This window comes from Colias croceus, chromosome 28, assembly GCF_905220415.1.
Source record: "Colias croceus chromosome 28, ilColCroc2.1".
In the NCBI taxonomy this organism is placed as follows: Eukaryota; Metazoa; Arthropoda; class Insecta; order Lepidoptera; family Pieridae; genus Colias; species Colias croceus.
This window is the reverse complement of record NC_059564.1, coordinates 4,117,564-4,143,654: the sequence shown is the minus strand read 5'-3', so window position 1 is coordinate 4,143,654 and position 26,091 is coordinate 4,117,564. Positions and strand designations below refer to the sequence as shown.

Sequence of the window (26,091 nt, the reverse complement as noted above, 5' to 3'; positions counted from 1 at the left end):
TTTGTTTTTTTTTAATATTTTATTTATTTATTTTTTATCAATAAACACCAATATTACTAAGTATATGCGTTAATATCATTTGATGCACATCTCTGAACACAGTTCTGACATTGTCCGTGTCCGTCGCGGTTGTGAAGTGAAAATAGCACTCTCTTGTTCGAGTCGCTTCGTGGATGACGAAGCGCTCTGAGGCTGGCAGCTTGCGACGGTCACGTTTATTTGTAAGGTCCTGTAAATAAAAAAATACGTGTCACTCGGGGACTGGGGCGGTTGCGCTATTGCATGCTATGCTCAAGCCACACCTCCGCCCGTCGGAGTGGGGAGCGTGAGGTTTTTTCGTTACGGAATTTTCTATGCAATAGCTTAATAAATTATTAAAATTTTAATATCTATACTTATTATATGATAAAGCTGAAGAGTTTGTTTGTTGAACGCGCTAATCTCAGGAACTATTGGTCCAAATTGAAATATTCTTTCGGTCTTGGATAGCCCATTTATCGAGTAGGCTTAGAACAACAAGAGCGGAGCAATGCGGGTTAAACCGCAGGGCACATCTAGTAAAATATATGAAAGAAAAATTTATGTGTACTATAGAATAGTAATTTTGCAACGATTTAGATGAGGTACAAAAAATAAGTTTTTACCCCGAAGGAACTATGCTGATGTTCTTATTACTATGAAGGAGAAGCCACGGGTCTTAGCTAGTACGTAGAATCACATAATATAATAATTAGACATCGGATTATATGCATTTGCATGTTTGCATATGCAAATGCATATAACTCTCTAATTACGCCGTTAGTGCATATTTTAGCCTTTTTCCTCCAATCGTGCATATTTCGTTAAGTAGCGGGAGTTTTAATTGGTTGACAAACCTTTATTAGCCAATCAGAACGCTCAGCGAGTAAACAAACCCTATTTTGGCATGGTAAAATGGCAAAAAATAATGAAATGGGCTCCATTTAAGTAAATTTTGAGCCATTGAAAATAGGGCTAGGTTACCCTTTTCGGGCTAAAAACATAAAACACGGGTAGAATTCCAAAAAAGGCCTAGATTTACCCCGAAAAGGTGGCAACACTGGGCTCGCGGGTGAAAAACGTCACAAATTTGCGCTCGAAAATTTGCTAAAAAGCTTAATTGTATATTGCTACAAAAACTATACTTAATTTTAAGAAAACTTCTCTGTTTTTTGATTTTGTATTGTGCATATTTTAGGCATATCAGCTGTTTTTGGTGCATATTTCGGCCTTTTTTAGTGCATATTTGCATGCATATTTTGGCATTTTGTTAGTGCATATAATCCGATGTCTAATAATAATATATAGCATACTAGCTTTCCACCCGCGGCTTCGCCCGCGCAGTCAAAGAAAAACCCGCATAGTTCCCGTTCCCGGGGGATTACCGGGATAAAACATATCCTATGTCCTTTCTCGGGTATCAAAATATCTCTATACTAAATTTCATGCAAATTGGTTGAGTAGTTAAGGTGTGATTGAGTAACAGACAGACAAACAGAGTTACTTTCGCATTTATAATATTAGTATGGATAAAAACAACAACTTACAACAAACAAACTCTTGATAAACAACTTAGTTCTCGTGTATTCGTCTCCAGACGCCTGGAAATTCTCGTATTCTGGGAAATATGGTGCGATACTGTGGCCTTGGGATATCTTGTATTCCAATATGTCTTGCTTGTTTAGGAATACTATGAGACCTGCTTCTATTAGAAACCTGGAAATAATGATAAATTGTTGCAAATAATTGATGAAAATTGTTCTGGAAAAAATATGGAAAAAAAAAATTGCAAAAATTATTGATTCAAAGACACTTAGCGACATCTACAATCACTACATAGTGTAAAACAAAGTCGCTTTCTCTGTCCCTATGTCCCTTTGTATGCTTAAATCTTTTAAACTACGCAACCGATTTTGATGCGGTTTTTTTTAATAGATAGAGTGATTCAAGAGGAAGGTTTTAGTATATAACTTATTAGCGTTTAGACAAAGCGGGCAAAGCCGCGGGTGGTAAGCTAGTATATTATATAAGAATACTAGCGACATCTCTTTACTGATAAGTCGAAACAAATTATTTTGAGAATTAAAACATGGCATGTGTTGATTTTTTTTGAATTCTTAGATACATATTTTAAAAGTACATTTATAATGAAAATGATTATGATTTGTTAACTACATCAAATTTTAATTAGACATAAAAATTTCATTCACACACAAATAAATTCTCTAGTCTACCTACATACTACCTAATTATTAAGTCGGGATAATTCTTAGGATAATTACACCACTGATAACTTAAGAACGGCTGAACACATTTTAATGAATTTTGCTTCGATGGATATATATCCACCTGGAAAATATAATATATTATCCTTGTAATATATTTTTCTTTAAATAACTGTTCCTTTCAAACTCAAACTCAAACATTTATTTATTCAATTAGACTTCTTCGAGAAGCACTTTCGAATCGTCATTACATAAGTATTTTTAATTTTTTAACATTTACCACCGATTCGGAAAGCAGTATCTATGTAGAAGAACCGGCAATAAACTCCATAGTTGCTCTTTTTAATCATGTCAGTAAAAATATCTTCTACAAAGTAGGCACCTAGAGAAATAATATATCATACAATGAATAGGTACCTAATATACCGAAATTTACTTTCTGACTTACCTACTTTGCCATACATCTTGGAATAATACAAGCGATTCCTTGAGCCTGTTCTGTGAGCTATCCTCGCGCAGAGTTTGATCAAAATCGCTACAGGCGACTATGAACCATATTGCGTGAATACCTTCGAATACCTGAAAAATTGAATTTTATAATTGTACATTATATTATTTCATTTGTTATTATGTATTCCCGAATTCTGACGCAGAAGGAACTACCTACTTGCCTGTTTGTATACACATTTATTTTTCATGTACAAAATGTTAACAATATAAATATTTGGAGGGTTAAAAGATATATGTCTGTTTGCGATAAACTCAAAAACTACTGCACCGATTTTCATTCGGTTTTCAGTGATGGATACCATGATTCTCGACTGTATCTCATGTGCTATTTTTGTATAAATATATAGTTCTCGAGGAATGATTTAATATATAATTTGTGTTTAAATAAATAAATAAACTACTTACCTGTATCCATTTTTTTCTTTCCCCCCTCTGCCCCCCCACGTCGAACATCCAAAAGTCTTGCACACCACCATGCATTGATTTTGGAACCTAATGTACAGAAATGTCAATATAATTTATTATGCTCGTCATAAAATAAATTACAGGTAAATTAACTATTTTTTTTAAAGAATCTAGGTACAATCGGTATTGAAGCCAAAAATATGGTTTTTAGAATCTGTTTGTATGTTTGTCTGTATGTCATCAGACTCATAGTTATTTACATTTTATAATCTCTAAAAATCTATATCTAGGTTAAACTTAGATTAAATAGTAAGTAAGTAAAATAACTACCTACTTAGAAAAATATAGTTTAAAAGTATCTACTATATTTACCTTAACTTTAAACTCAATTTTCTGTATGCCGGTGGTTTTCTGTCGACACCGCAAGATGTCGGCATCGGAGGGTAAATAGTCAGACTTGGCTATCAAGTCTATTCTGTCTAGAAAACTGGAATAGAAAGAATATAATAAATATTTTAACTAAATTAGGTAGAAAATTTTAAATATAAGAAATTATATATTATATTAAATAAAAAAATGTGTGCGTGTACTAGTGTATACCTACACAAGTTATATGTGAAACTTCTTTATGACCTTATTTTTCAAAAAATAATTTACTATAGATTTGTGATTTATATACTTTAAGCAACTTTACAGAAATGCGTCGAATCACGCGTGGTAGGGATAAGAAAAAGATGGCGCGTAACGGAAAAATGTCACGCGTAACGAAAAAATGTTACACTTTCCAGCCCCGATAAAGAAGTTTCACTTCAAAAATTTTAAGCCATCAACGCCATCTGGTGTATTTTTTACAAAATCTTGGAGTTATTTCAGCTCACTTGCAAATAGACACACATCCAACATGCATCATAATCTTCTCGAAGACTCAAGTTTTTGGTGAAACTCATGAAAATCTGTCCAGCAGTATTAGAGACATACACGACATAATATAACGCAATTTGTTTACAGCTTTTCATTGTATATTATATTTTTCAATTCAATTTACCGTAATTTCGCCTTTTTATCTTTTGATGCAAAACGGACTAAGAAAGTATATGCTATGTTTCGTTTTTATTGAAGTGAAACTTCTTTATCGGGGTTGGAAAGAAAAAATGTTACACATTTTTTTTCGTTACGCGGGTCATTTTTCCGATACGCGCCATCTTTTTCGTATCCCTACCACGCGTGATTCGGACGTATTTCTGTAAAGTTGCATATAGTATTTTTTTTTGTACACGCACACATTTTTTTTATTTGTTTTACTTACTATTCAGCGCTGTCAATCAGCTGATATTCATTGGAACGTCTGAAACAGTCGCGGACGCCGCTGTCTTTCCATAATGCTCTTACATGATCGTAGTACTCCTAAAAGCATGGAAAAATAAGAAATGTAATTCAAAATATAAAATTGTAGGTATTTATTGAAAGCAAGCGACAGATCTTTTCTAAGACCTTATCAGTCGGTTGTTTCTGAGGGATCTGGTGACAAACACAAGAATGTAGGTAATACCTATACATAGAGATTTTTTTAAATATTATGATTACTTAAGTACTTTGTACGTTTATATATTTAACTAGCTGGTGCGTTGTGCGCGGGCTGCAAGCAGCCCGCGAGCCCTTTTTGCCCCTGGGTTGAAGCAATAGGGCAGTCATTAGAAAATGTGTTAGAATTCCCAGTCCATTTGTAATTTTCTGCTAACAGCGATTCCACAGTCAGTCGGTAATGCTTATAATTCCCCATTCAAGTATTTTCCACTCCGGGAGGCTGTCCACCTTCGAGGGAGCGTAGTGCGCGGGCTGCAAGCAGCCCGCGAAGCATCCCAGGACAGAAATCTTCAGTCATTTGAAAATGCATTAAAATTCCCCGTCAATTTGCTATTATCTGCAAACAGCGATTCCACAGTCAATCGGAAGTGCTTATAAATTTCAAATTCAAATATTTTCTATTCCGGGGGGCGGTTCACCTTCGAGGGTGCATGGTGCGCGAGCTGCAAGCAGCTCGCGGCTCATCCCAGGGCAGAAATCTTCAGTCATTTGAAAATGCATTCAAATTTCCTATCCATTTGTTACATCTCCTAACAGCGATTCTACAGTCAGTCGGTAATGCTTATAAATTCCCCATTCAAAATTTTCTATTCCGGGGGGCTGTCCACCTTCGAGGTTGCGTGGTGCGCGAGCTGCAAGCAGCTCGCGGCTCATCCCAGGGCAGAAATCTTCAGTCATTTGAAAATGCATTCAAATTTCCTTTCCATTTGTAACATCTGCTAACAGCGATTCTACAGTCAGTCGAAACTGCTTATAAATTACTTATTCAAATATTGTTAAATTTTTGAAACGTCTTATCGATAGCGGGCAGTGACTTTTCATAATAAACTGTTCAAGAGTTAACCTAACACGCTCGTCGCTTCGCTCCTCGCTACCTATTTGAATATTTAGGCCGGCCGCTGCCATGACTCGCTCGCTTCGCTCGCTTGGCTCGTGCGATAGGTAGTTCAAAAGTTAACCTAACACGCTCGTCGCTTCGCTCCTCGCTACCTATTTGAATATTTAGGTCGGCCGCTGTCGTGACTCGCTCGCTTCGCTCGCATGGCTCGTGTGGTAGTTCAAAAGTTAACCTTTCACGCTCGTCGCTTCGCTCCTCGCTACCCAAACTGCTTATAAATTACTTATTCAAATATTGGTTAAAATTTTTGAAACGTCTTATCGATAGCGGGCAGTGACTTTTCATAATAAACTGTTTAAGAGTTAACCTAACACGCTCGTCACTTCGCTCCTCGCTACCTATTTGAATATTTAGGCCGGCCGCTGCCGCAACTTGCTCGCTTCGCTCGCTTGGCTCGTGCGGTAGGTAGTTCATAAGTTAACCTAACACGCTCGTCGCTTCGCTCCTCGCTACCTATTTGAATATTTAGGCCGGCCGTTGACGCGACTCGCTCGCTTCGCTCGCTTGGCTCGTGCGGTAAGTAGTTCAAAAGTTAACCTAACACGCTCGTCGCTTCGCTCCTCGCTACCTATTTGAATATTTACGCTGGCCGCTGCCGTGACTCGCTCGCTTCGCTCGCTTGGCTCGTGCGGTAGTTCAAAAGTTAATAAATATTTTCTACTCCGGGAGGCTGTCAACCCTCAAAGTTGCGCGGTGCGCGGGCAGCAAACAGCCCGCGGTGCCGTCTTTTGCCCATGCTATTCAATTACCCTTCTTACTATGGAAATTTCCATACAAAATTTTCGAAAAAAAAAATTTCGCTTTTTAGCAAAAATTTTTATGTGCCTGGAAGCGGACCAAGTTTTTAAACATTTTTTACCTTGGTGACCCCAACCTAAGTGCCACCAGTTCAGAGAACCGTTGAATTTCGTGATGTATGGAAAATGGAAACCAGGGGTCGGAGTGAGATTCTGAGTATGCAGTTTTGTAAATTTAGCCAATCAGAGTACAGAAGTCAATTTTCAGACCGATCGTGACGGAACCGGCGCCACCATCTTGCTTTGAAAAATTGGCCATTTTTGAAAAAAAAATGGCGTCCAATTTAAAATTTCTCGATTGCCCTGGGAGCGCCCCATCTTCCTGATCAATTTTTAGTTCTACACCCCCCAGCTATCTAGTGCCGTTTCGGAGAGCCGTCGAATTTCGCGTTGTATGAAACTCGGAAACCAGCGGTGGAAACTCGATTACGAGTATGCCATCTCAATGTGCGGCTCGATTTAAGCTTAACAATCATCATATTTCAATATTTTATGTGTGTAAGTAACTGTACGTATATATCATAACTAGCTGGTGCGTTGTGCGCGGGCTGCAAGCAGCCCGCGAGCCCCTTTTGCCCCTGGGTTGAAGCAATAGGGCAGTCATTTGAAAATGCATTCGAATTTTCTGTCCATTTGTAATTTTCTGCTAACAGCGATTCCAGAGTCAATCGGAAGTGCTTATAAATTCCCAATTCAATTATTTTCAATTCTGGAATGCTGTCGACCTTCGAGGGTGCGTGGTGCGTAGGCTGCAAGCAGCCCGCGAGCCCCTTTTGCCCCTGGGTTGAAGCAATAGGGCAGTCATTAGAAAATGTGTTAGAATTCCCAGTCCATTTGTAATTTTCTGCTAACAGCGATCCCACAGTCAGTCGGTAATGCTTATAAATTCCCCATTCAAGTATTCTCCACTCCGGGAGGCTGTCCACCTTCGAGGGTGCGTGGTGCGCGGGCTGCAAGCAGCCCGCGAAGCATCCCAGGGCAGAAATCTTCAGTCATTTGAAAATGCGTTAAAATTCCCCGTCAATTTGCTTTTATCTGCTAACAGCGATTCCACAGTCAATCGGAAGTGCTTATAAATTCCCCATTCAAATATTTTCTATACCGGGGGGCTATCCACCATCGAGGGTGCGTGGTGCGCGAGCTGCAAGCAGCTCGCGGCTCATCCCAGGGCAGAAATCTTCAGTCATTTGAAAATGCATTCGAATTTTCTGTCCATTTGTTACATCTGCTAACAGCGATTCTACAGTCAGTCGGTAATGATTATAAATTCCCCATTCAAGTATTTTCCACTCCGGGAGGCTGTCCACTTTCGAAGGTGCAGGTGCGTCTCATCCCGGGGCAGAAATTTTCAGTCAATTGAAAATGCATTCGAATTTCCTGTCCATTTGTTACTATATGCTAACAGAGATTCTACAATCTACAGTCAATGATGAAAAATCATTGATTCCCGATGAAAAATACACTAAAAAGTATTAAATAAAAAATAACTACGTTAAAAAAACCGATTTCAAAAACGGAAAAGTAAAAAATAAAAACGATTTAATATACCTACTTAATTACTACATAATATTTAGTTGTGCTATTTACCTTACTTGCAACTCAAGAACTACATTATTCGCAATACAAAAATACGCTATTTTCAATACAAAAACAGAGAGTAGTGTGCTACTATTGGTGTAAGTCCTACGCTTATAAAGCGTGAACGATTGGCTTATTCACTCAATAAAATATTTATTTATTTATTTAAAAGACATCACATGCCATTACAGGACAATGCCCAATGCGACAGAGATACAATTTTATAAAACAAAAAAAAACTTAACTAAATTAAAATAACATACATAAATTAACAAAGAAATATAAGCTTTCAATAACTTCTTAACAAAAACAGATTAACTGTACTATCACCCTTGCGAATTCAGTTTAATATGTGTGAAGATGTATAAAACATATTGAAAACTTCAGTCTTTTTAGTAGCGTCGATTAAAATCAAATTCATTATGCATTAAAATTCCCCGTCAATTTGTTATTATCTGCTAACAGCGATTCCGCAGTCAATCGGAAGTGCTTATAAATTTCTCATTCAAATATTTTCTATTCCGGGGGGCTGTCCACCTTCGAGGGTGAGTGGTGCGCGAGCTGCAAGCAGCTCGCGGCTCATCCCAGGGCAAAAATCTTCAGTCATTTGAAAATGCATTCGAATTTCCTTTCCATTTGTAACATCTGCTAACAGCGATTCTACAGTCAGTCGAAACTGCTTATAAATTACTTAATCAAATGTTGTTAAATTTTTGAAACGTCTTATCGATAGAGGGCAGTGACTTTTCATAATAAACTGTTCAAGAGTTAACCTAACACGCTCGTCGCTTCGCTCCTCGCTACCTATTTGAATATTTAGGCCAGCCGCTGCCGCAACTCGCTCGCTTCGCTCGCTTGGCTCGTGCGGTAGGTAGTTCAAAAGTTAACCTAACACGCTCGTCGCTTCGCTCCTCGCTACCTATTTGAATATTTAGGCCGGCCGCTGTCGTGACTCGCTCGCTTCGCTCGCATGGCTCGTGTGGTAGTTCAAAAGTTAACCTTACACGCTCGTCGCTTCGCTCCTCGCTACCTAAACTGCTTATAAATTACTTATTATTCAAATATTGGTAAAATTTTTGAAACGTCTTATCGATAGCGGGCAGTGACTTTTCATAATAAACTGTTCAAGAGTTAACCTAACACGCTCGTCGCTTCGCTCCTCGCTACCTATTTCAATATTTAGGCCGGCCGTTGACGCGAGTCGCTCGCTTCGCTCGCTTGGCTCGTGCGGTAAGTAGTTCAAAAGTTAACCTAACACGCTCGTCGCTTCGCTCCTCGCTACCTATTTGAATATTTACGCTGGCCGCTGCCGTGACTCGCTCGCTTCGCTCGCTTGGCTCGTGCGGTAGTTCAAAAGTTAATAAATATTTTCTACTCCGGGAGGCTGTCAACCCTCGAAGTAGCGCGGTGCGCGGGCAGCAAGCTGGTGCGTTGTGCGCGGGCTGCAAGCAGCCCGCGAGCCCCTTTTGCCCCTGAGTTGAAGCAATAGGGCAGTCATTTGAAAATGCATTCGAATTTCCTGTCCATTTGTTACATCTGCTAACAGCGATTCTACAGTCAGTCGGTAATGCTTATAAATTCCCCATTCAAGTATTCTCCACTCCGGGAGGCTGTCCACCTTCGAGGGTGCGTGGTGCGCGGGCTGCAAGCAGCCCGCGAAGCATCCCAGGGCAGAAATCTTCAGTCATTTGAAAATGCGTTAAAATTCCCCGTCAATTTGCTTTTATCTGCTAACAGCGATTCCACAGTCAATCGGAAGTGCTTATAAATTCCCCATTCAAATATTTTCTATACCGGGGGGCTATCCACCATCGAGGGTGCGTGGTGCGCGAGCTGCAAGCAGCTCGCGGCTCATCCCAGGGCAGAAATCTTCAGTCATTTGAAAATGCATTCGAATTTTCTGTCCATTTGTTACATCTGCTAACAGCGATTCTACAGTCAGTCGGTAATGATTATAAATTCCCCATTCAAGTATTTTCCACTCCGGGAGGCTGTCCACTTTCGAAGGTGCAGGTGCGTCTCATCCCGGGGCAGAAATTTTCAGTCAATTGAAAATGCATTCGAATTTCCTGTCCATTTGTTACTATATGCTAACAGAGATTCTACAATCTACAGTCAATGATGAAAAATCATTGATTCCCGATGAAAAATACACTAAAAAGTATTAAATAAAAAATAACTACGTTAAAAAAACCGACTTCAAAAACGGAAAAGTAAAAAAATAAAAACGATTTACTATTGGTGTAAGTCCTACGCTTATAAAGCGTGAACGATTGGCTTATTCACTCAATAAAATATTTATTTATTTATTTAAAAGACATCACATGCCATTACAGGACAATGCCCAATGCGACAGAGATACAATTTTATAAAACAAAAAAAAACTTAACTAAATTAAAATAACATACATAAATTAACAAAGAAATATAAGCTTTGAATAACTTCTTAACAAAAACAGATTAACTGTACTATCACCCTTGCGAATGCAGTTTAATATGTGTGAAGATGTATAAAACATATTGAAAACTTCAGTCTTTTTAGTAGCGTCGATTAAAATCAAATTCATTATGCATTAAAATTCCCCGTCAATTTGTTATTATCTGCTAACAGCGATTCCGCAGTCAATCGGAAGTGCTTATAAATTTCTCATTCAAATATTTTCTATTCCGGGGGGCTGTCCACCTTCGAGGGTGAGTGGTGCGCGAGCTGCAAGCAGCTCGCGGCTCATCCCAGGGCAAAAATCTTCAGTCATTTGAAAATGCATTCGAATTTCCTTTCCATTTGTCACATCTGCTAACAGCGATTCTACAGTCAGTCGAAACTGCTTATAAATTACTTAATCAAATGTTGTTAAATTTTTGAAACGTCTTATCGATAGCGGGCAGTGACTTTTCATAATAAACTGTTCAAGAGTTAACCTAACACGCTCGTCGCTTCGCTCCTCGCTACCTATGTATTTGAATATTTAGGCCGGCCGCTGCCGCGACTCGCTCGCTTCGCTCGCTTGGCTCGTGCGATAGGTAGTTCAAAAGTTAACCAAACACGCTCGTCGCTTCGCTCCTCGCTACCTATTTGAATATTTAGGCCGGCCGCTGCCGTGACTCGCTCGCTTCGCTCGCATGGCTCGTGCGGTAGTTCAAAAGTTAACCTTACACGCTCGTCGCTTCGCTCCTCGCTACCTAAACTGCTTATAAATTACTTATTTAAATATTGGTAAAATTTTTGAAACGTCTTATCGATAGCGGGCAGTGACTTTTCATAATAAACTGTTCAAGAGTTAACCTAACACGCTCGTCGCTTCGCTCCTCGCTACCTATTTGAATATTTAGGCCGGCCGCTGCCGCAACTCGCTCGCTTCGCTCGCTTGGCTCGTGCGATAGGTAGTTCATAAGTTAACCTAACACGCTCGTCGCTTCGCTCCTCGCTACCTATTTGAATATTTAGGCCGGCCGCTGCCGCAACTCGCTCGCTTCGCTCGCTTGGCTCGTGCGATAGGTAGTTCATAAGTTAACCTAACACGCTCGTCGCTTCGCTCCTCGCTACCTATTTGAATATTTAGGCCGGCCGTTGACGCGACTCGCTCGCTTCGCTCGCTTGGCTCGTGCGGTAAGTAGTTCAAAAGTTAACCTAACACGCTCGTCGCTTCGCTCCTCGCTACCTTTTTGAATATTTACGCTGGCCGCTGCCGTGACTCGCTCGCTTCGCTCGCTTGGCTCGTGCGGTAGTTCAAAAGTTAATAAATATTTTCTACTCCGGGAGGCTGTCAACCCTCGAAGTAGCGCGGTGCGCGGGCAGCAAGCAGCCCGCGGCGCCGTCTTTTGCCGTTGCTCTTCAATCACCCTTCCTACTATGGAAATTTCCATACAAAATTTTCGAAAAAAAAAAATTCGCTTTTTTACCAAAAATTTTTACATGTCTGGAAGCGGACCAGGTTTTGAAGCATTTTTTACTTCGACGACCCCAACCTACCTGCCACCGGTTCAGAGAGCCGTTGAATTTCGTGATGTATGGAAAATGGAAACCAGGGGTCGGAGAGAGATTCTGAGTATGCAGTTTTGTGAATATGGCCTATAAGAGCACAAAAGTCAATTTTTAGACCCATCGTAAAGTAACCGGCGCCACCATCTTGCTTTGAAAAATTGGCCATTTTTTGAAAAAAAAATTACGTCCAATTTGAAATTTCTCGATTGCCCTGGTAGCACCCCATCTTCCTGATCATTTTTTAGTTCTACACCCCCCACCTATCTTGCGCCGTTTCGGAGAGCCGTCGAATTTCGCGTTGTATGAAACTCGGAAACCAGCTATGGAAACTCGATTATGAGTATGCCAACTTAATATGCGGCTCGATTAAAGCCCCTGTGCCAAGTTTCAGCGCAATCGGACCAGCGATGGCCGTTTTAGAATTTGTATGGCGGCGGCCATTTTTTCCGCCATTTTGAATTTTGTTCACTATCTGTGGTAATTGCTCGAGGTCTACTCCAAGTTTAGTTTGAGCACCCCAGATGTAGCTGCTACCGTTTGCGCGGGCCGTTGACCGTCTTCGAGAGATGAGGGAAAGTTTAAGATTTCGGATTTTTCTGGATATCCTGGGAGCTGGGCGAGTACGAATGCATCATTGGTGTATTTCTCCATTGCACCACCTCGTCTAAATTTACGTTTTTATGTTTGCGCCAAAAATGGAAAAATTCCAAAATCGAGCGTCCCACTATGGCTCCCTGGTAGCGTCCCAGGGTGGTGATCATTTTTAGTTCCGACACCCCCAACCCAACTCGCACCGTTTCCGCGGGCCGTTGGATTTTACGTTGTATGGAAGTTGGAAACGGGGGCCCGGAGCCACTTGAACGGGGCACCGATCGATTCGCCGGCTCGAACAGAGCACGTGTGCCAAATTTGAGACGTAAGGATTCATAAACGGCGATTTTGGCAAAGTACGGCGGCCATCTTGTTTTCGCGAAAATCCCCATTTTTCCACCACCCCTGGTAATTGCCACCAGTTCCGAGCATTTTTTGTTCAGACACCCCCCCTCCAGGTACCACCGTTTTTGCGCACCTCCAGGGGTCCACTTGGTTTTCGAAGATGATCGAGATCGCTATATTTTTCCGGTGGTCACTGGAAGCACCTCTACACGACCACGTCAAAATCCCCCCAACTTTCCCCGTAGTTTCCGAGAAACCCGATGTCAGTCAGTCAGTGAGTGAGTGGTAGTGTAGCTTTATATATTATAATAACTAGCTGGTGCGTTGTGCGCGGGCTGCAAGCAGCCCGCGGGCCCCTTTTGCCCCTGGGTGGAAGCAATAGGGCAGTCATTAGAAAATGTGTTAGAATTCCCAGTCCATTTGTAATTTTCTGCTAACAGCGATTCCAGAGTCAATCGGAAGTGCTTATAAATTCCCAATTCAAATATTTTCTATTCTGGAATGCTGGCGAACTTCGAGGGTGCGTTGTGCGCGGGCTGCAAGCAGCCCGCGAGCCTCTTTTGCCCCTGAGTTGAAGCAAAAGGGCAGTCATTTGAAAATAAATTCGAATTTTCTGTCCATTTGTTACATCTGCTAACAGCGATTCTACAGTCAGTCGGTAATGCTTATAAATTCCCCATTCAAGTATTTTCTATTCCGGGGGGCGGTTCACCTTCGAGGGTGCGTGGTGCGCGAGCTGCAAGCAGCTCGCGGCTCATCCCAGGACAGAAATCTTCAGACATTTGAAAATGCATTCGAATTTCCTTTCCATTTGTAACGTCTGCTAACAGCGATTCTACAGTCAGTCGAAACTGCTTATAAATTCCCCATTCAAATATTTTCTATTCCGGGGGGCTATCCACCATCGAGGGTGCGTGGTGCGCGGGCTGCAAGCAGCCCGCGGTACATCCCAGGGACAAAAATCTTCAGTCATTAGAAAATGCGTTAAAATTCCCCGTCAATTTGCTTTTATCTGCTAACAGCGATTCTACAGTAAGTCGTTAATGCTTATAAATTCCCCATTCAAGTATTTTCCACTCCGGGAGGCTGTCCACCTTCGAGGGAGCGTAGTGCGCGGGCTGCAAGCAGCCCGCGAAGCATCCCAGGGCAGAAATTTTCAGTCATTTGAAAATGCATTCGAATTTCCTATCCATTTGTTACATCTCCTAACAGCGATTCTACAGTCAGTCGGTAATGCTTATAAATTCCCCATTCAAATATTTTCTATTCCGGGGGGCTGTCCACCTTCGAGGGTGCATGGTGCGCGAGCTGCAAGCAGCTCGCGGCTCATCCCAGGGCAGAAATCTTCAGTTATTTGTAAATGCATTCGAATTTCCTTTCCATTTGTAACATCTGCTAATAGCGATTCTACAGTCAGTCGAAACTGCTTATAAATTACTTATTCAATTATTGTTAAATTTTTGAAACGTCTTATCGATAGCGGGCAGTGACTTTTCATAATAAACTGTTCAAGAGTTAACCTAACACGCTCGTCGCTTCGCTCCTCACTACCTATTTGAATATTTAGGCCGGCCGCTGCCGCGACTCGCTCGCTTCGCTCGCTTGGCTCGTGCGATAGGTAGTTCAAAAGTTAACCTAACACGCTCGTCGCTTCGCTCCTCGCTACCTATTTGAATATTTAGGCCGGCCGCTGTCGTGACTCGCTCGCTTCGCTCGCATGGCTCGTGTGGTAGTTCAAAAGTTAACCTTACACGCTCGTCGCTTCGATCCTCGCTACCTAAACTGCTTATAAATTACTTATTCAAATATTGGTAAAATTTTTGAAACGTCTTATCGATAGCGGGCAGTGACTTTTCATAATAAACTGTTCAAGAGTTAACCTAACACGCTCGTCGCTTCGCTCCTCGCTACCTATTTGAATATTTAGGCCGGCCGCTGCCGCAACTCGCTCGCTTGGCTCGTGCGGTAGGTAGTTCATAAGTTAACCTAACACGCTCGTCGCTTCGCTCCTCGCTACCTATTTGAATATTTAGGCCGGCCGTTGACGCGACTCGCTCGCTTCGCTCGCTTGGCTCGTGCGGTAAGTAGTTCAAAAGTTAACCTAACACGCTCGTCGCTTCGCTCCTCGCTACCTATTTGAATATTTATGCTGGCAGCTGCCGTGACTCGCTCGCTTCGCTCGCTTGGCTCGTGCGGTAGTTCAAAAGTTAATAAATATTTTCTACTCCGGGAGGCTGTCAACCCTCGAAGTTGCGCGGTGCGCGGGCAGCAAGCAGCCCGCGGTGCCGTCTTTTGCCGATGCTATTCAATTACCCTTCCTACTATGGAAATTTCCATACAAAATTTTCGAAAAAAAAAATTTCGCTTTTTAGCAAAAAATGTTATGTGCCTGGAAGCTGACCAAGTTTTTAAACATTTTTTACCTTGGTGACCCCAACCTAAGTGCCACCAGTACAGAGAGCCGTTGAATTTCGTGATGTATGGAAAATGGAAACCGGGGGTCGGAGAGAAATTCTGAGTATGCAGTTTTGTAAATCTGACCAATCAGAGCACAGAAGTCAATTTTCAGACCGATTGTGACGGAACCGGCGCCACCATCTTGCTTTGAAAAATTGGCCATTTTTTGAAAAAAAATTGCGTCCAATTTGAAATTTCTCGATTGCCCTGGTAGCACCCCATCTTCCTGATCATTTTTTAGTTCTACACCCCCCACCTATCTCGCGCCGTTTCAGAGAGCCGTCGAATTTTGCGTTGTATGAAACTCGGAAACCAGCGATGGAAACTCGATTATGAGTATGCCAACTTAATATGCGGCTCGATTAAAGCTCCTGTGCCAAGTTTCAGCGCGATCGGACCAGCGATGGCCATTTTAGAATTTGTATGGCGGCGGCCATTTTTTCCGCCATTTTGAATTTTTTTCACTATCTGTGGTAATTGCTCGAGGTCTACTACAAGTTTAGTTTGAGCACCCCAAATGTAGCTGCTACCGTTTGCGCGGGCCGTTGACCGTTTTCGAGAGATGAGGGAAAGTTTAAGATTTCGGATTTTTCTGGATATCCTGGGAGCTGGGCGAGTACGAATGCATCATTGGTGTATTTCTCCATTGCACCACCTCGTCTAAATTTACGTTTTGATGTTTGCGCCAAAAATGGAAAAATTCCAAAATCGAGCGTCCCACTGTAGCTCCCTGGTAGCGTCCCAGGGTGGTGATCATTTTTAGTTCCGGGACCCCCCACCCAACTCGCACCGTTTCCGCGGGCCGTTGGATTTTGCGTTGTATGAAAGTTGGAAACTGGGGCCCGGAGCCACTCGAACGGGGCACCGATCGATTCGCCGGCTCGAACAGAGCACGTGTGCCAAATTTGAGACGTAAGGATTCATAAACGGCGATTTTGGCAAAGTACGGCGGCCATCTTGTTTTCGCGAAAATCCCCATTTTTCCACCACCCCTGGTAATCGCCACCAGTTCCGAGCATTTTTTGTTCAGACACCCCCCCTCCAGGTATCACCGTTTTTGCGCACCTCCAGGGGTCCACCCTCTTGTCCAGGGTGTTGGAGTTCGCTATATTTTTCCGGTGGTCACTGGGAGCACCTCTACACGTCCACGTCAAAATCCCCCCAACTTTCCACGTAGTTTCCGAGAAACCCGATGTCAGTGAGTCAGTCAGTGAGTGGTAGTGTAGCTTTATATATTATAACTAGCTGGTGCGTTGTGCGCGGGCTGCAAGCAGCCCGCGAGTCCCTTTTGCCCCTGGGTTGAAGCAATAGGGCAGTCATTAGAAAATGTGTTAGAATTCCCAGTCCATTTGTAATTTTCTGCTAACAGCGATTCCACAGTCAATCGGAAGTGCTTATAAATTACCAATTCAAATATTTTCTATTCTGGAATGCCGTCGACCTTCGAGGGCGCGTGGTGCGCGGGCTGCAAGCAGCCCGCGAGCCCCTTTTGCCCCTGGGTTGAAGCAATAGGGCAGTCATTTGAAAATATATTCGAATTTTCTGTCCATTTGTTACATCTGCTAACAGCGATTCTACAGTCAGTCGTTAATGCTTATAAATTCCCCATTCAAGTATTTTCCACTCCGGGAGGCTGTCCACCTTCGAGGGAGCGTAGTGCGCGGGCTGCAAGCAGCCCGCGAAGCATCCCAGGGCAGAAATATTCAGTCATTTGAAAATGCATTCGAATTTCCTATCCATTTGTTACATCTCCTAACAGCGATTCTACAGTCAGTCGGTAATGCTTATAAATTCCCCATTCAAATATGTATTTTCTATTCCGGGGGGCTGTCCACCTTCGAGGTTGCGTGGTGCGCGAGCTGCAAGCAGCTCGCGGCTCATCCCAGGGCAGAAATCTTCAGTCATTTGAAAATGCATTCGAATTTCCTTTCCATTTGTAACATCTGCTAACAGCGATTCTACAGTCAGTCGAAACTGCTTATAAATTACTTATTCAAATATTGTTAAATTTTTGAAACGTCTTATCGATAGCGGGCAGTGACTTTTCATAATAAACTGTTCAAGAGTTAACCTCACGCTCGTCGCTTCGCTCCTCGCTACCTATTAGAATATTTAGGCCGGCCGCTGCCAAGACTCGCTCGCTTCGCTCGCTTGGCTCGTGCGATAGGTAGTTCAAAAGTTAACCTAACACGCTCGTCGCTTCGCTCCTCGCTACCTATTTGAATATTTAGGCCGGCCGCTGCCGTGACTCGCTCGCTTCGCTCGCATGGCTCGTGTGGTAGTTCAAAAGTTAACCTTACACGCTCGTCGCTTCGCTCCTCGCTACTTAAACTGCTTATAAATTACTTATTCAAATATTGGTAAAATTTTTGAAACGTCTTATCGATAGCGGGCAGTGACTTTTCATAATAAACTGTTCAAGAGTTAACCTAACACGCTCGTCGCTTCGCTCCTCGCTACCTATTTGAATATTTATGCCGGCCGCTGCCGCGACTCGCTCGCTTCGCTCGCTTGGCTCGTGCGGTAGGTAGTTCATAAGTTAACCTAACACGCTCGTCGCTTCGCTCCTCGCTTCGCTCCTCGCTACCTATTTGAATATTTACGCTGGTCGCTGCCGTGACTCGCTCGCTTCGCTCGCTTGGCTCGTGCGGTAGGTAGTTCAAAAGTTTACACGCTCACGTTTTACACGCTCGTCGCTTCGCTCCTCGCTACCTATTTGAATATTTACGTCGGCCGCTGCTGTGACTCGCTCGCTTCGCTCGCTTGGTTCGTGCGGTAGTTTAAAAGTTAATAAATATTTTCTACTCCGGGAGGCTGTCGAGCCTCGAGGTTGCGCGGTGCGCGGGCGGCAAGCAGCCCGCAGTGCCGTCTTTTACCGATGCTATTCCTATTACCCTTCCTACTATGGAAATTTCCATACAAAATTTTCGAAAAAAAAAAATTCGCATTTTATGCGCCAAAAATTTTTATATGCCTGGAAGCGGACCAGGTTTTGAAGTATTTTTTACTTCGGCGACCCCGACCTACCTGCCACCAGTTCAGAGAGCCATTGAATTTCATGATGTATGGAAAATGGAAACCGGGAGTCGGAGAGAAATTCTAAGTATGCAGTTTTGTAAATCTGGCCGATTCAAGCACAGAAGTCAATTTTCAGACCGATCGTGAAGTAACCGGCGCCACCATCTTGCTTTGAAAAATTGGCCATTTTTTGAAAAAAAATTGCGTCATATTTGAAATTTCTCGATTGCCCTGGTAGCACCCCATCTTCCTGGTCATTTTTTAGTTCAACACCCCCCACCTATCTCGCGCCGTTTCAGAGAGCCGTCGAATTTTGCGTTGTATGAAACTCGGAAACCAGCGATGGAAACTCGATTATGAGTATGCCAACTTAATATGCGACTCGATTAAAGCCCCTGTGTCAAGTTTCAGCGCGATCGGACCAGCGATGGCCGTTTTAGAATTTATATGGCGGTGGCCATTTTTTCCGCCATTTTGATTTTTTTTTGCATTCTGTGGTAATTGCTCGAGGTCTACTACCAGTTTAGTTTGAGCACCCCAGATGCAGCTGCTACCGTTTGCGCGGGCCGTTGACCGTCTCCACGGGCTGTGAGAAAGTTCAAGATTTCGGATTTTTCTGGATATCCTGGGAGCTGGGTGAGTATGAATGCGTCATTGGTGTGTTTCTCCATCGTGCCACCTTGGCTAAATTTACGTTTTTATATTTGCGCCAAAAATGGAAAAATTCCAAAATCGAGCGTCCCACTGTGGCTCCCTGGTAGCGTCCCAGGGTGGTGATCATTTTTAGTTCCGGGACCCCCCACCCAACTCGTACCGTTTCCGCGGGCCGTTGGATTTTACGTTGTATGAAAGTTGGAAACCGGGGCCCGGAGCCACTCGAACGGGGCACCGATCGATTCGCCGGCTCGAACAGAGCACGTGTGCCAAATTTGAGACGTAAGGATTCATAAACGGCGATTTTGGCAAAGTACGGCGGCCATCTTGTTTTCGCGAAAATCCCCATTTTTCCACCACCCCTGGTAATCGCCACCAGTTCTGAGCATTTTTTGTTCAGACACCCCCCCTCCAGGTGTCACCGTTTTTGCGCACCTCCAGGGGTCCACTCTCTTGTCCAGGGTGTTGGAGTTGTCAATATTTTTCCGGTGGTCACTCGCCGCACCTCTATACGATCACGTCAAAATCCCCCCAACTTTCCACGTAGTTTCCGAGAAACCCGATGTCAGTCAGTCAGTGAGTGAGTGGTAGTGTAGCTTTATATATATATGAATGACTAGCTGGTGCGTTGTGCGCGGGCTGCAAGCAGCCCGCGAGCCCCTTTTGCCCCTGGGTTGAAGCAATAGGGCAGTCATTAGAAAATGTGTTAGAATTCCCAGTCCATTTGTAATTTTCTGCTAACAGCGATTCCACAGTCAGTCGGTAATGCTTATAAATTCCCCATTCAAGTATTTTCCACTCCGGGAGGCTGTCCACCTTCGAGGGAGCGTAGTGCGCGGGCTGAAAGTAGCCCGCGAAGCATCCCAGGACAGAAATCTTCAGTCATTTGAAAATGCATTAAAATTCCCCGTCAATTTGCTATTATCTGCAAACAGCGATTCCACAGTCAGTCGAAACTGCTTATAAATTCCCCATTCAAGTATTTCCAACTCCGGGAGGCTGTCCACCTTCGAGGGAGTGTAGTGCGCGGGCTGCAAGCAGCCCGCGGTACATCCCAGGGCAGAAATCTTCAGTCATTTGAAAATGCATTCGAATTTCCTTTCCATTTGTAACATCTGCTAACAGTGATTCTATAGTCAGTCGAAACTGCTTATAAATTCCCCATTCAAATATTTTGTATTCCGGGGGGCTATCCACCATCGAGGGTGCGTGGTGCGCGGGCTGCAAGCAGCCCGCGGTGCATCCCAGGGACAAAAATCTGCAGTCATTTGAAAATGCATTAAAATTCCCTGTCAATTTGTTTTTATCTGCTAACAGCGATTCCACAGTCAATCGGAAGTGCTTATAAATTCCTCATTAAAATAATTTCTATTCCGGGGGGCTGTCCACCTTCGAGGGTGCGTGGTGCGCGAGCTGCAAGCAGCTCGCGGCTCATCCCAGGGCAGAAATCTTCAGTCATTTGAAAATGCATTCGAATTTCCTGTCCATTTGTTACATCTCCTAACAGCGATTCTACAGTCAGTCGAAACTGCTTATAAATTCCCCATTCAAAATTTTCTATTCCGGGGGGCTGTCCACCTTCGAGGTTGCGTGGTGCGCGAGCTGCAAGCAGCTCGCGGCTCATCCCAGGGCAGAAATCTTCAGTCATTTGAAAATGCATTCGAATTTCCTTTCCATTTGTAACATCTGCTAACAGCGCTTCTACAGTCAGTCGAAACTGCTTATAAATTACTTATTTAAATATTGGTAAAATTTTTGAAACGTCTTATCGATAGCGGGCAGTGACTTTTCATAATAAACTGTTCAAGAGTTAACCTAACACGCTCGTCGCTTCGCTCCTCGCTACCTATTTGAATATTTAGGCCGGCCGCTGTCGCAACTCGCTCGCTTCGCTCGCTTGGCTCGTGCGGTAGGTAGTTCAAAAGTCAACCTAACACGCTCGTCGCTTCGCTCCTCGCTACCTATTTGAATATTTAGGCCGGCCGCTGACGCGACTCGCTCGCTTCGCTCGCTTGGCTCGTGCGGTAAGTAGTTCAAAAGTTAACATTACACGCTCGTCGCTTCGCTCCTCGCTACCTATTTGAATATTTAGGCCGGCCGCTGACGTGACTCGCTCGCTTCGCTCGCTTGGCTCGTGCGGTAAGTAGTTCAAAAGTTAACCTAACACGCTCGTCGCTTCGCTCCTCGCCACTATTTGAATATTTACGCCGGCCGCTGCCGTGACTCGCTCGCTTCGCTCGCTTGGCTCGTGCGGTAAGTAGTTCAAAAGTTAACCTAACACGCTCGTGCTTCGCTCCTCGCCACTATTTGAATATTTACGCCGGCCGCTGCCGTGACTCGCTCGCTTCGCTCGCTTGGCTCGTGCGGTAGTTCAAAAGTTAATAAATATTTTCTACTCCGGGAGGCTGTCGACTTTCGAGGTTGCGCAGTGCGCGGGCAGCAAGCAGCCCGCGGCGCCGTCTTTTGCCGTTGCTATTCAATTACCCTTCCTACTATGGAAATTTCCATACAAAATTTTAGAGAAAAAAAAATTCGCTTTTTACCAAAAATTTTTATATACCTGGAAGCGAACCAGGTTTTGAAGCATTTTTTACTTAGGCGACCCCGACCTACCTGCCACCGGTTCAGAGAGCCGTTGAATTTCGTGATATATGGAAAATGGAAACCGGGGGTCGGAGAGAAATTCTAAGTATGAAGTTTTGTAAATCTGGCCGATTCAAGCACAGAAGTCAATTTTCAGACCGATCGTGAAGTAACCGGCGCCACAATCTTGCCTCGAAAAATCGGCCATTTTTGAAAAAAAAATTGCGTCCAATTTAAAATTTCTCGAATGCCCTGGTAGCGCCCCATTTTCCTGATCATTTTTTAGTTCTACACCCCCCACCTATCTCGCGCCGTTTCGGAGAGCCGTCGAATTTCGCGTTGTATGAAACTCGGAAACCAGCGATGCAAACTCGATTATGAGTATGCCAACTTAATATGCGGCTCGGTTAAAGCCCCTGTGCCAAGTTTCAGCGCGATCGGACCAGCGATGGCCGTTTTAGAATTTGTATGGCGGCGGCCATTTTTTCCGCCATTTTGAATTTTTTTCGCACTCTGTGGTAATTGCTCGAGGTCTACTACAAGTTTAGTTTGAGCACCCCAGATGTAGCTGCTACCGTTTGCGCGGGCCGTTGACCGTCTTCGAGAGATGAGGGAAAGTTTAAGATTTCGGATTTTTCTGGATATCCTGGGAGCTGGGCGAGTACGAATGCATCATTGGTGTATTTCTCCATTGCACCACCTCGTCTAAATTTACGTTTTTATGTTTGCGCCAAAAATGGAAAAATTCCAAAATCGAGCGTCCCACTATGGCTCTCTGGTAGCGTCCCAGGGTGGTGATCATTTTTAGTTCCAGGACCCCCAACCCAACTCGCACCGTTTCCGCAGGCCGTTGGAGTTTACGTTGTATGGAAGTTGGAAACGGGGGCCCGGAGCCACTCGAACGGGGCACCGATCGATTCGCCGGCTCGAACAGAGCACGTGTACCAAATTTGAGACGTAAGGATTCATAAACGGCGATTTTGGCAAAGTACGGCGGCCATCTTGTTTTCGCGAAAATCCCCATTTTTCCACCTCCCCTGGTAATCGCCACCAGTTCCGAGCATTTTTTGTTCAGACACCCCCCCTCCAGGTATCACCGTTTTTGCGCACCTCCAGGGGTCCACTTGGTTTTCGAACATGATCGAGATCGCTATATTTTTCCGGTGGTCACTGGGAGCACCTCTACACGATCACGTCAAAATCCCCCCAACTTTCCCCGTAGTTTCCGAGAAACCCGATGTCAGTCAGTCAGTGAGTGAGTGGTAGTGTAGCTTTATATATATATGATAATAATAATATGGGTGCTACACATCCAAACTATTAAATTAAACGCTAAAAATAGTTAGGAATAGGCCATGACAAGATTCATATTTCATATTCATAACGATGCGTAAATACTTGTCAAATCAATTTAAAAGTTTGTAAATTCCGACAGATGGCGTTATATGTTGCTACCTCTGACTATATGCGGGCGAAGCTGAGGGTAACATCTTGTTATACAATAAATTTGTAGTTTATGAAATAGTAATTAGTAATTACCTCTGTATATTCTTCAGGTCCAGAAACTCCCAATTTTAGGATATATTGTTGGGACCTCACATTCTTAGGGTCCGCTAATCCAATGCTCAAAGCTGACATGTTATGCACTATTTCGTAAATTGACTCATGAATATTGTGCCTGATGTGGTCTATTTTATCTAAACGCTCCCTGAAAAATATATACTTAGTAATGAAATTTATAAATTAATAAACAGACTTTTTAATTTAAATAATATATAATTTTAATAATAAATAAATTTATTTATAGTGTACTTTTTCTTGTTTTAAAAATGGTATACCTTTGTAGACCACGCGACCACACACGTAACTATTAGATACGTGACTACTGTAGGGTCTGTAGGGTTAATAGATAGTGTGATGCTCAAGGAAGGTTTTTACTTTTTAGTATATAATTTATTTAGTTTTTGTCGGGCGGAATCGGTTTTATCCTTACTAATATTATAAATGCGTCTCTGTCTGTCTGTCTGTTACTCAATCACGTCTAAACTACTGAACCAATTTGCATTTGATATGGAGATATTTTGATACCCGAGAAAGGACATAGGCTACCTTTTATTGCAAAATATGTACCACGGGCGAAGCCGGGGCGGACCACTAGTCTTAATATAAAGTTAAAAAAATACGTACCTACTATTAAAACCTTGTATGTGTAATATCTTCATTTGTTTTATAATCGTGGTTTTACCACTCTCTCCCGTTCCTAGTAATAACAGTTTGATGGCCTGGAATTAAAAATATATTTTAAGAGTCAAGTATGAGTATTATCATGGACGAATATAATATTTATTGGGTCCATGGTATTATACATGCATTAATATATACATGAATATGCAAGTGCTTTTAAACGAAAAAATGTATTTAGCCGGCGTTATCACTTAGCAGCAATTTCTATCAGGCAACGTAAACTTAGGAAGTTTTTTTAACATTTTTAGGTTTATGGATCGACTACAATTATCAAAGGAAGCAAGAATTATGCACAATTTGGCTTATTTATTTTATCTTAAGCCTGGATTTATACAAGAATTTATAATTATGATATCACTCACTTCATTATAAGATTTGATCCATTGTTTTATCTCTCTGTCAATTTGTTTTGATTGACTTTCCTTTTCGTCGTACTTTTTCACGCAGGGCAGGAGATGCATTGTTGTCTAAAATTTAAATTAAAAACATAGATAAATATAAGAAATTTGTTTATTTATTGATATATTTTTAGCCTAGCCTAATCTACAATAATTTTTCCTTTCATAGTATTCACACTGTGCCTTAAAAGTCTGACATAACAATATTTATTTTGATATACGTACCTAGTTAGTTAATTAAAGTTAGTTTAACACAAGTAGGTACAATCTGACAAAATTGGGAAAAACCGCTATAGGTAGGTACCTATCTACTTAGTGATAAATCCTACTAATATAAAATATTATAAATGCAAAAGTTTGTACGAATAAATACATGGATGGATTATAATTTTTACATTTTCACACGAAAACCACTGAACGGATTTTGATGAATTTTATTTGCCCTCGTATGAAATCGCGCAGCACAGTAGTCCTACAAATATTGTAAAAGCAAAAGTTTGAGTACCTATATGTATATGTATGAATGGATGTTAGTTACTCTATAAGAAAAAACGGCTGGACAGATTCGGATGAATCCATACATCAGAATAACACATGAGATATAAAAAATACTTGATTTTTCCCGCGGGTAAAATCGCGTAGCACAGCTAGTACATCATAATCAACAATACTTAACTTCGCTTTGATGTTTCAAGAATAATTTTGTTATAAGTGATAGCACTTGTATCAAGCACTCAAGGGTTTTGATAAGACTACTGCAGTTATCGATAGACGCCGTTAATATTTTGATTATTAAGATATATTTTTGTATGTTTTAATTTCTTTAATGCATGCTACACAATTGTACATTTTTTTATCTATAGGTACTAATATTATAAAGAGGAAAGGTTTGTATGGATGTATGGTTTTCAAGCATAAACTACTGGACCGATTTCAAAAATTCTTTCACCTTTAGAAAGCTGCATCTTCACTGAGCAACATAGGCTATATTTCATTTTCAAAAAAATTAGAGATCCTTACCAAAAATGCAATAATGTAACCAAAGGTCCTTAAAAATCCTATATAAAAATTCTGTCATCAAGTGCGCTGCGGAATCTATTCCTTGAAGTACGAGGATGGTTCTTATGAAAACGTAAACATGTAGGTACCACGGGCGAAGCCGGGGCGGGCCGCCAGTATGTTGTAATTTTAAGTTTACAAGTAGTTTAATTTAATAAAAGAGGGGAAAAAAACCATTCTTCTGGATTCAATGGCTTCTATCCATATCTAAGCTAAATTTCACCCATATCCAAAAAGGCATTTCTGCTATAAAAATTCTGCTGCATAAAAAATATTAGATAGAAAGAAAAACCCGCATAGTTCCCGTTCCCGTGGGATTTCCGCGATGAAACCTATCCTATGTGTTAATCCAAGTTACCCTCTATAATTGTGCTAAATTTCATTGAAATCAGTTCAGTAGTATTTGCGTGAAAGTGTAACAAACACACACACACATCCTCACAAACTTTCGCATTTATAATATTAGTAGGAAGTATGTATTCGCTTTTTCCATTATCTATATAACTACTATTTGATAATATACTTATTAAATAATTATAATCATTGCGATTCTATGTCTAAAAAACCTAATATTTGTTACTTTTGAGTATGTATATTTTACACACATTTACAGTAAAAATCTTTGTTTTTCTACTAATAACACAAAAACCATCAAATTGTTATTATTTTGTATACCTACATTAGCTTTGTTTTAAAATAAATAGGTATTTACTTACACGATATATCCGACTGGTGCACTACAAAAA

At 42.0% G+C, this 26,091-nt stretch overlaps 1 protein-coding gene across 1 annotated transcript; it reads right to left on the bottom strand.

Moving 5' to 3' along the window:
* LOC123704139 (guanine nucleotide-binding protein G(f) subunit alpha) lies at positions 1–26,091 on the bottom strand. Its single transcript, XM_045652431.1, has 10 exons — positions 26,062–26,091; positions 24,251–24,355; positions 23,832–23,926; positions 23,184–23,352; positions 4,465–4,562; positions 3,531–3,645; positions 3,159–3,245; positions 2,692–2,822; positions 1,566–1,734; positions 1–229 (listed from the first exon to the last, which is right to left on the bottom strand). The coding sequence occupies exons 2-10, from the start codon at positions 24,347–24,349 to the stop codon at positions 38–40; spliced, it is 1,155 nt and encodes a 384-aa protein (XP_045508387.1). The 5' UTR covers positions 24,350–24,355; positions 26,062–26,091; the 3' UTR covers positions 1–37.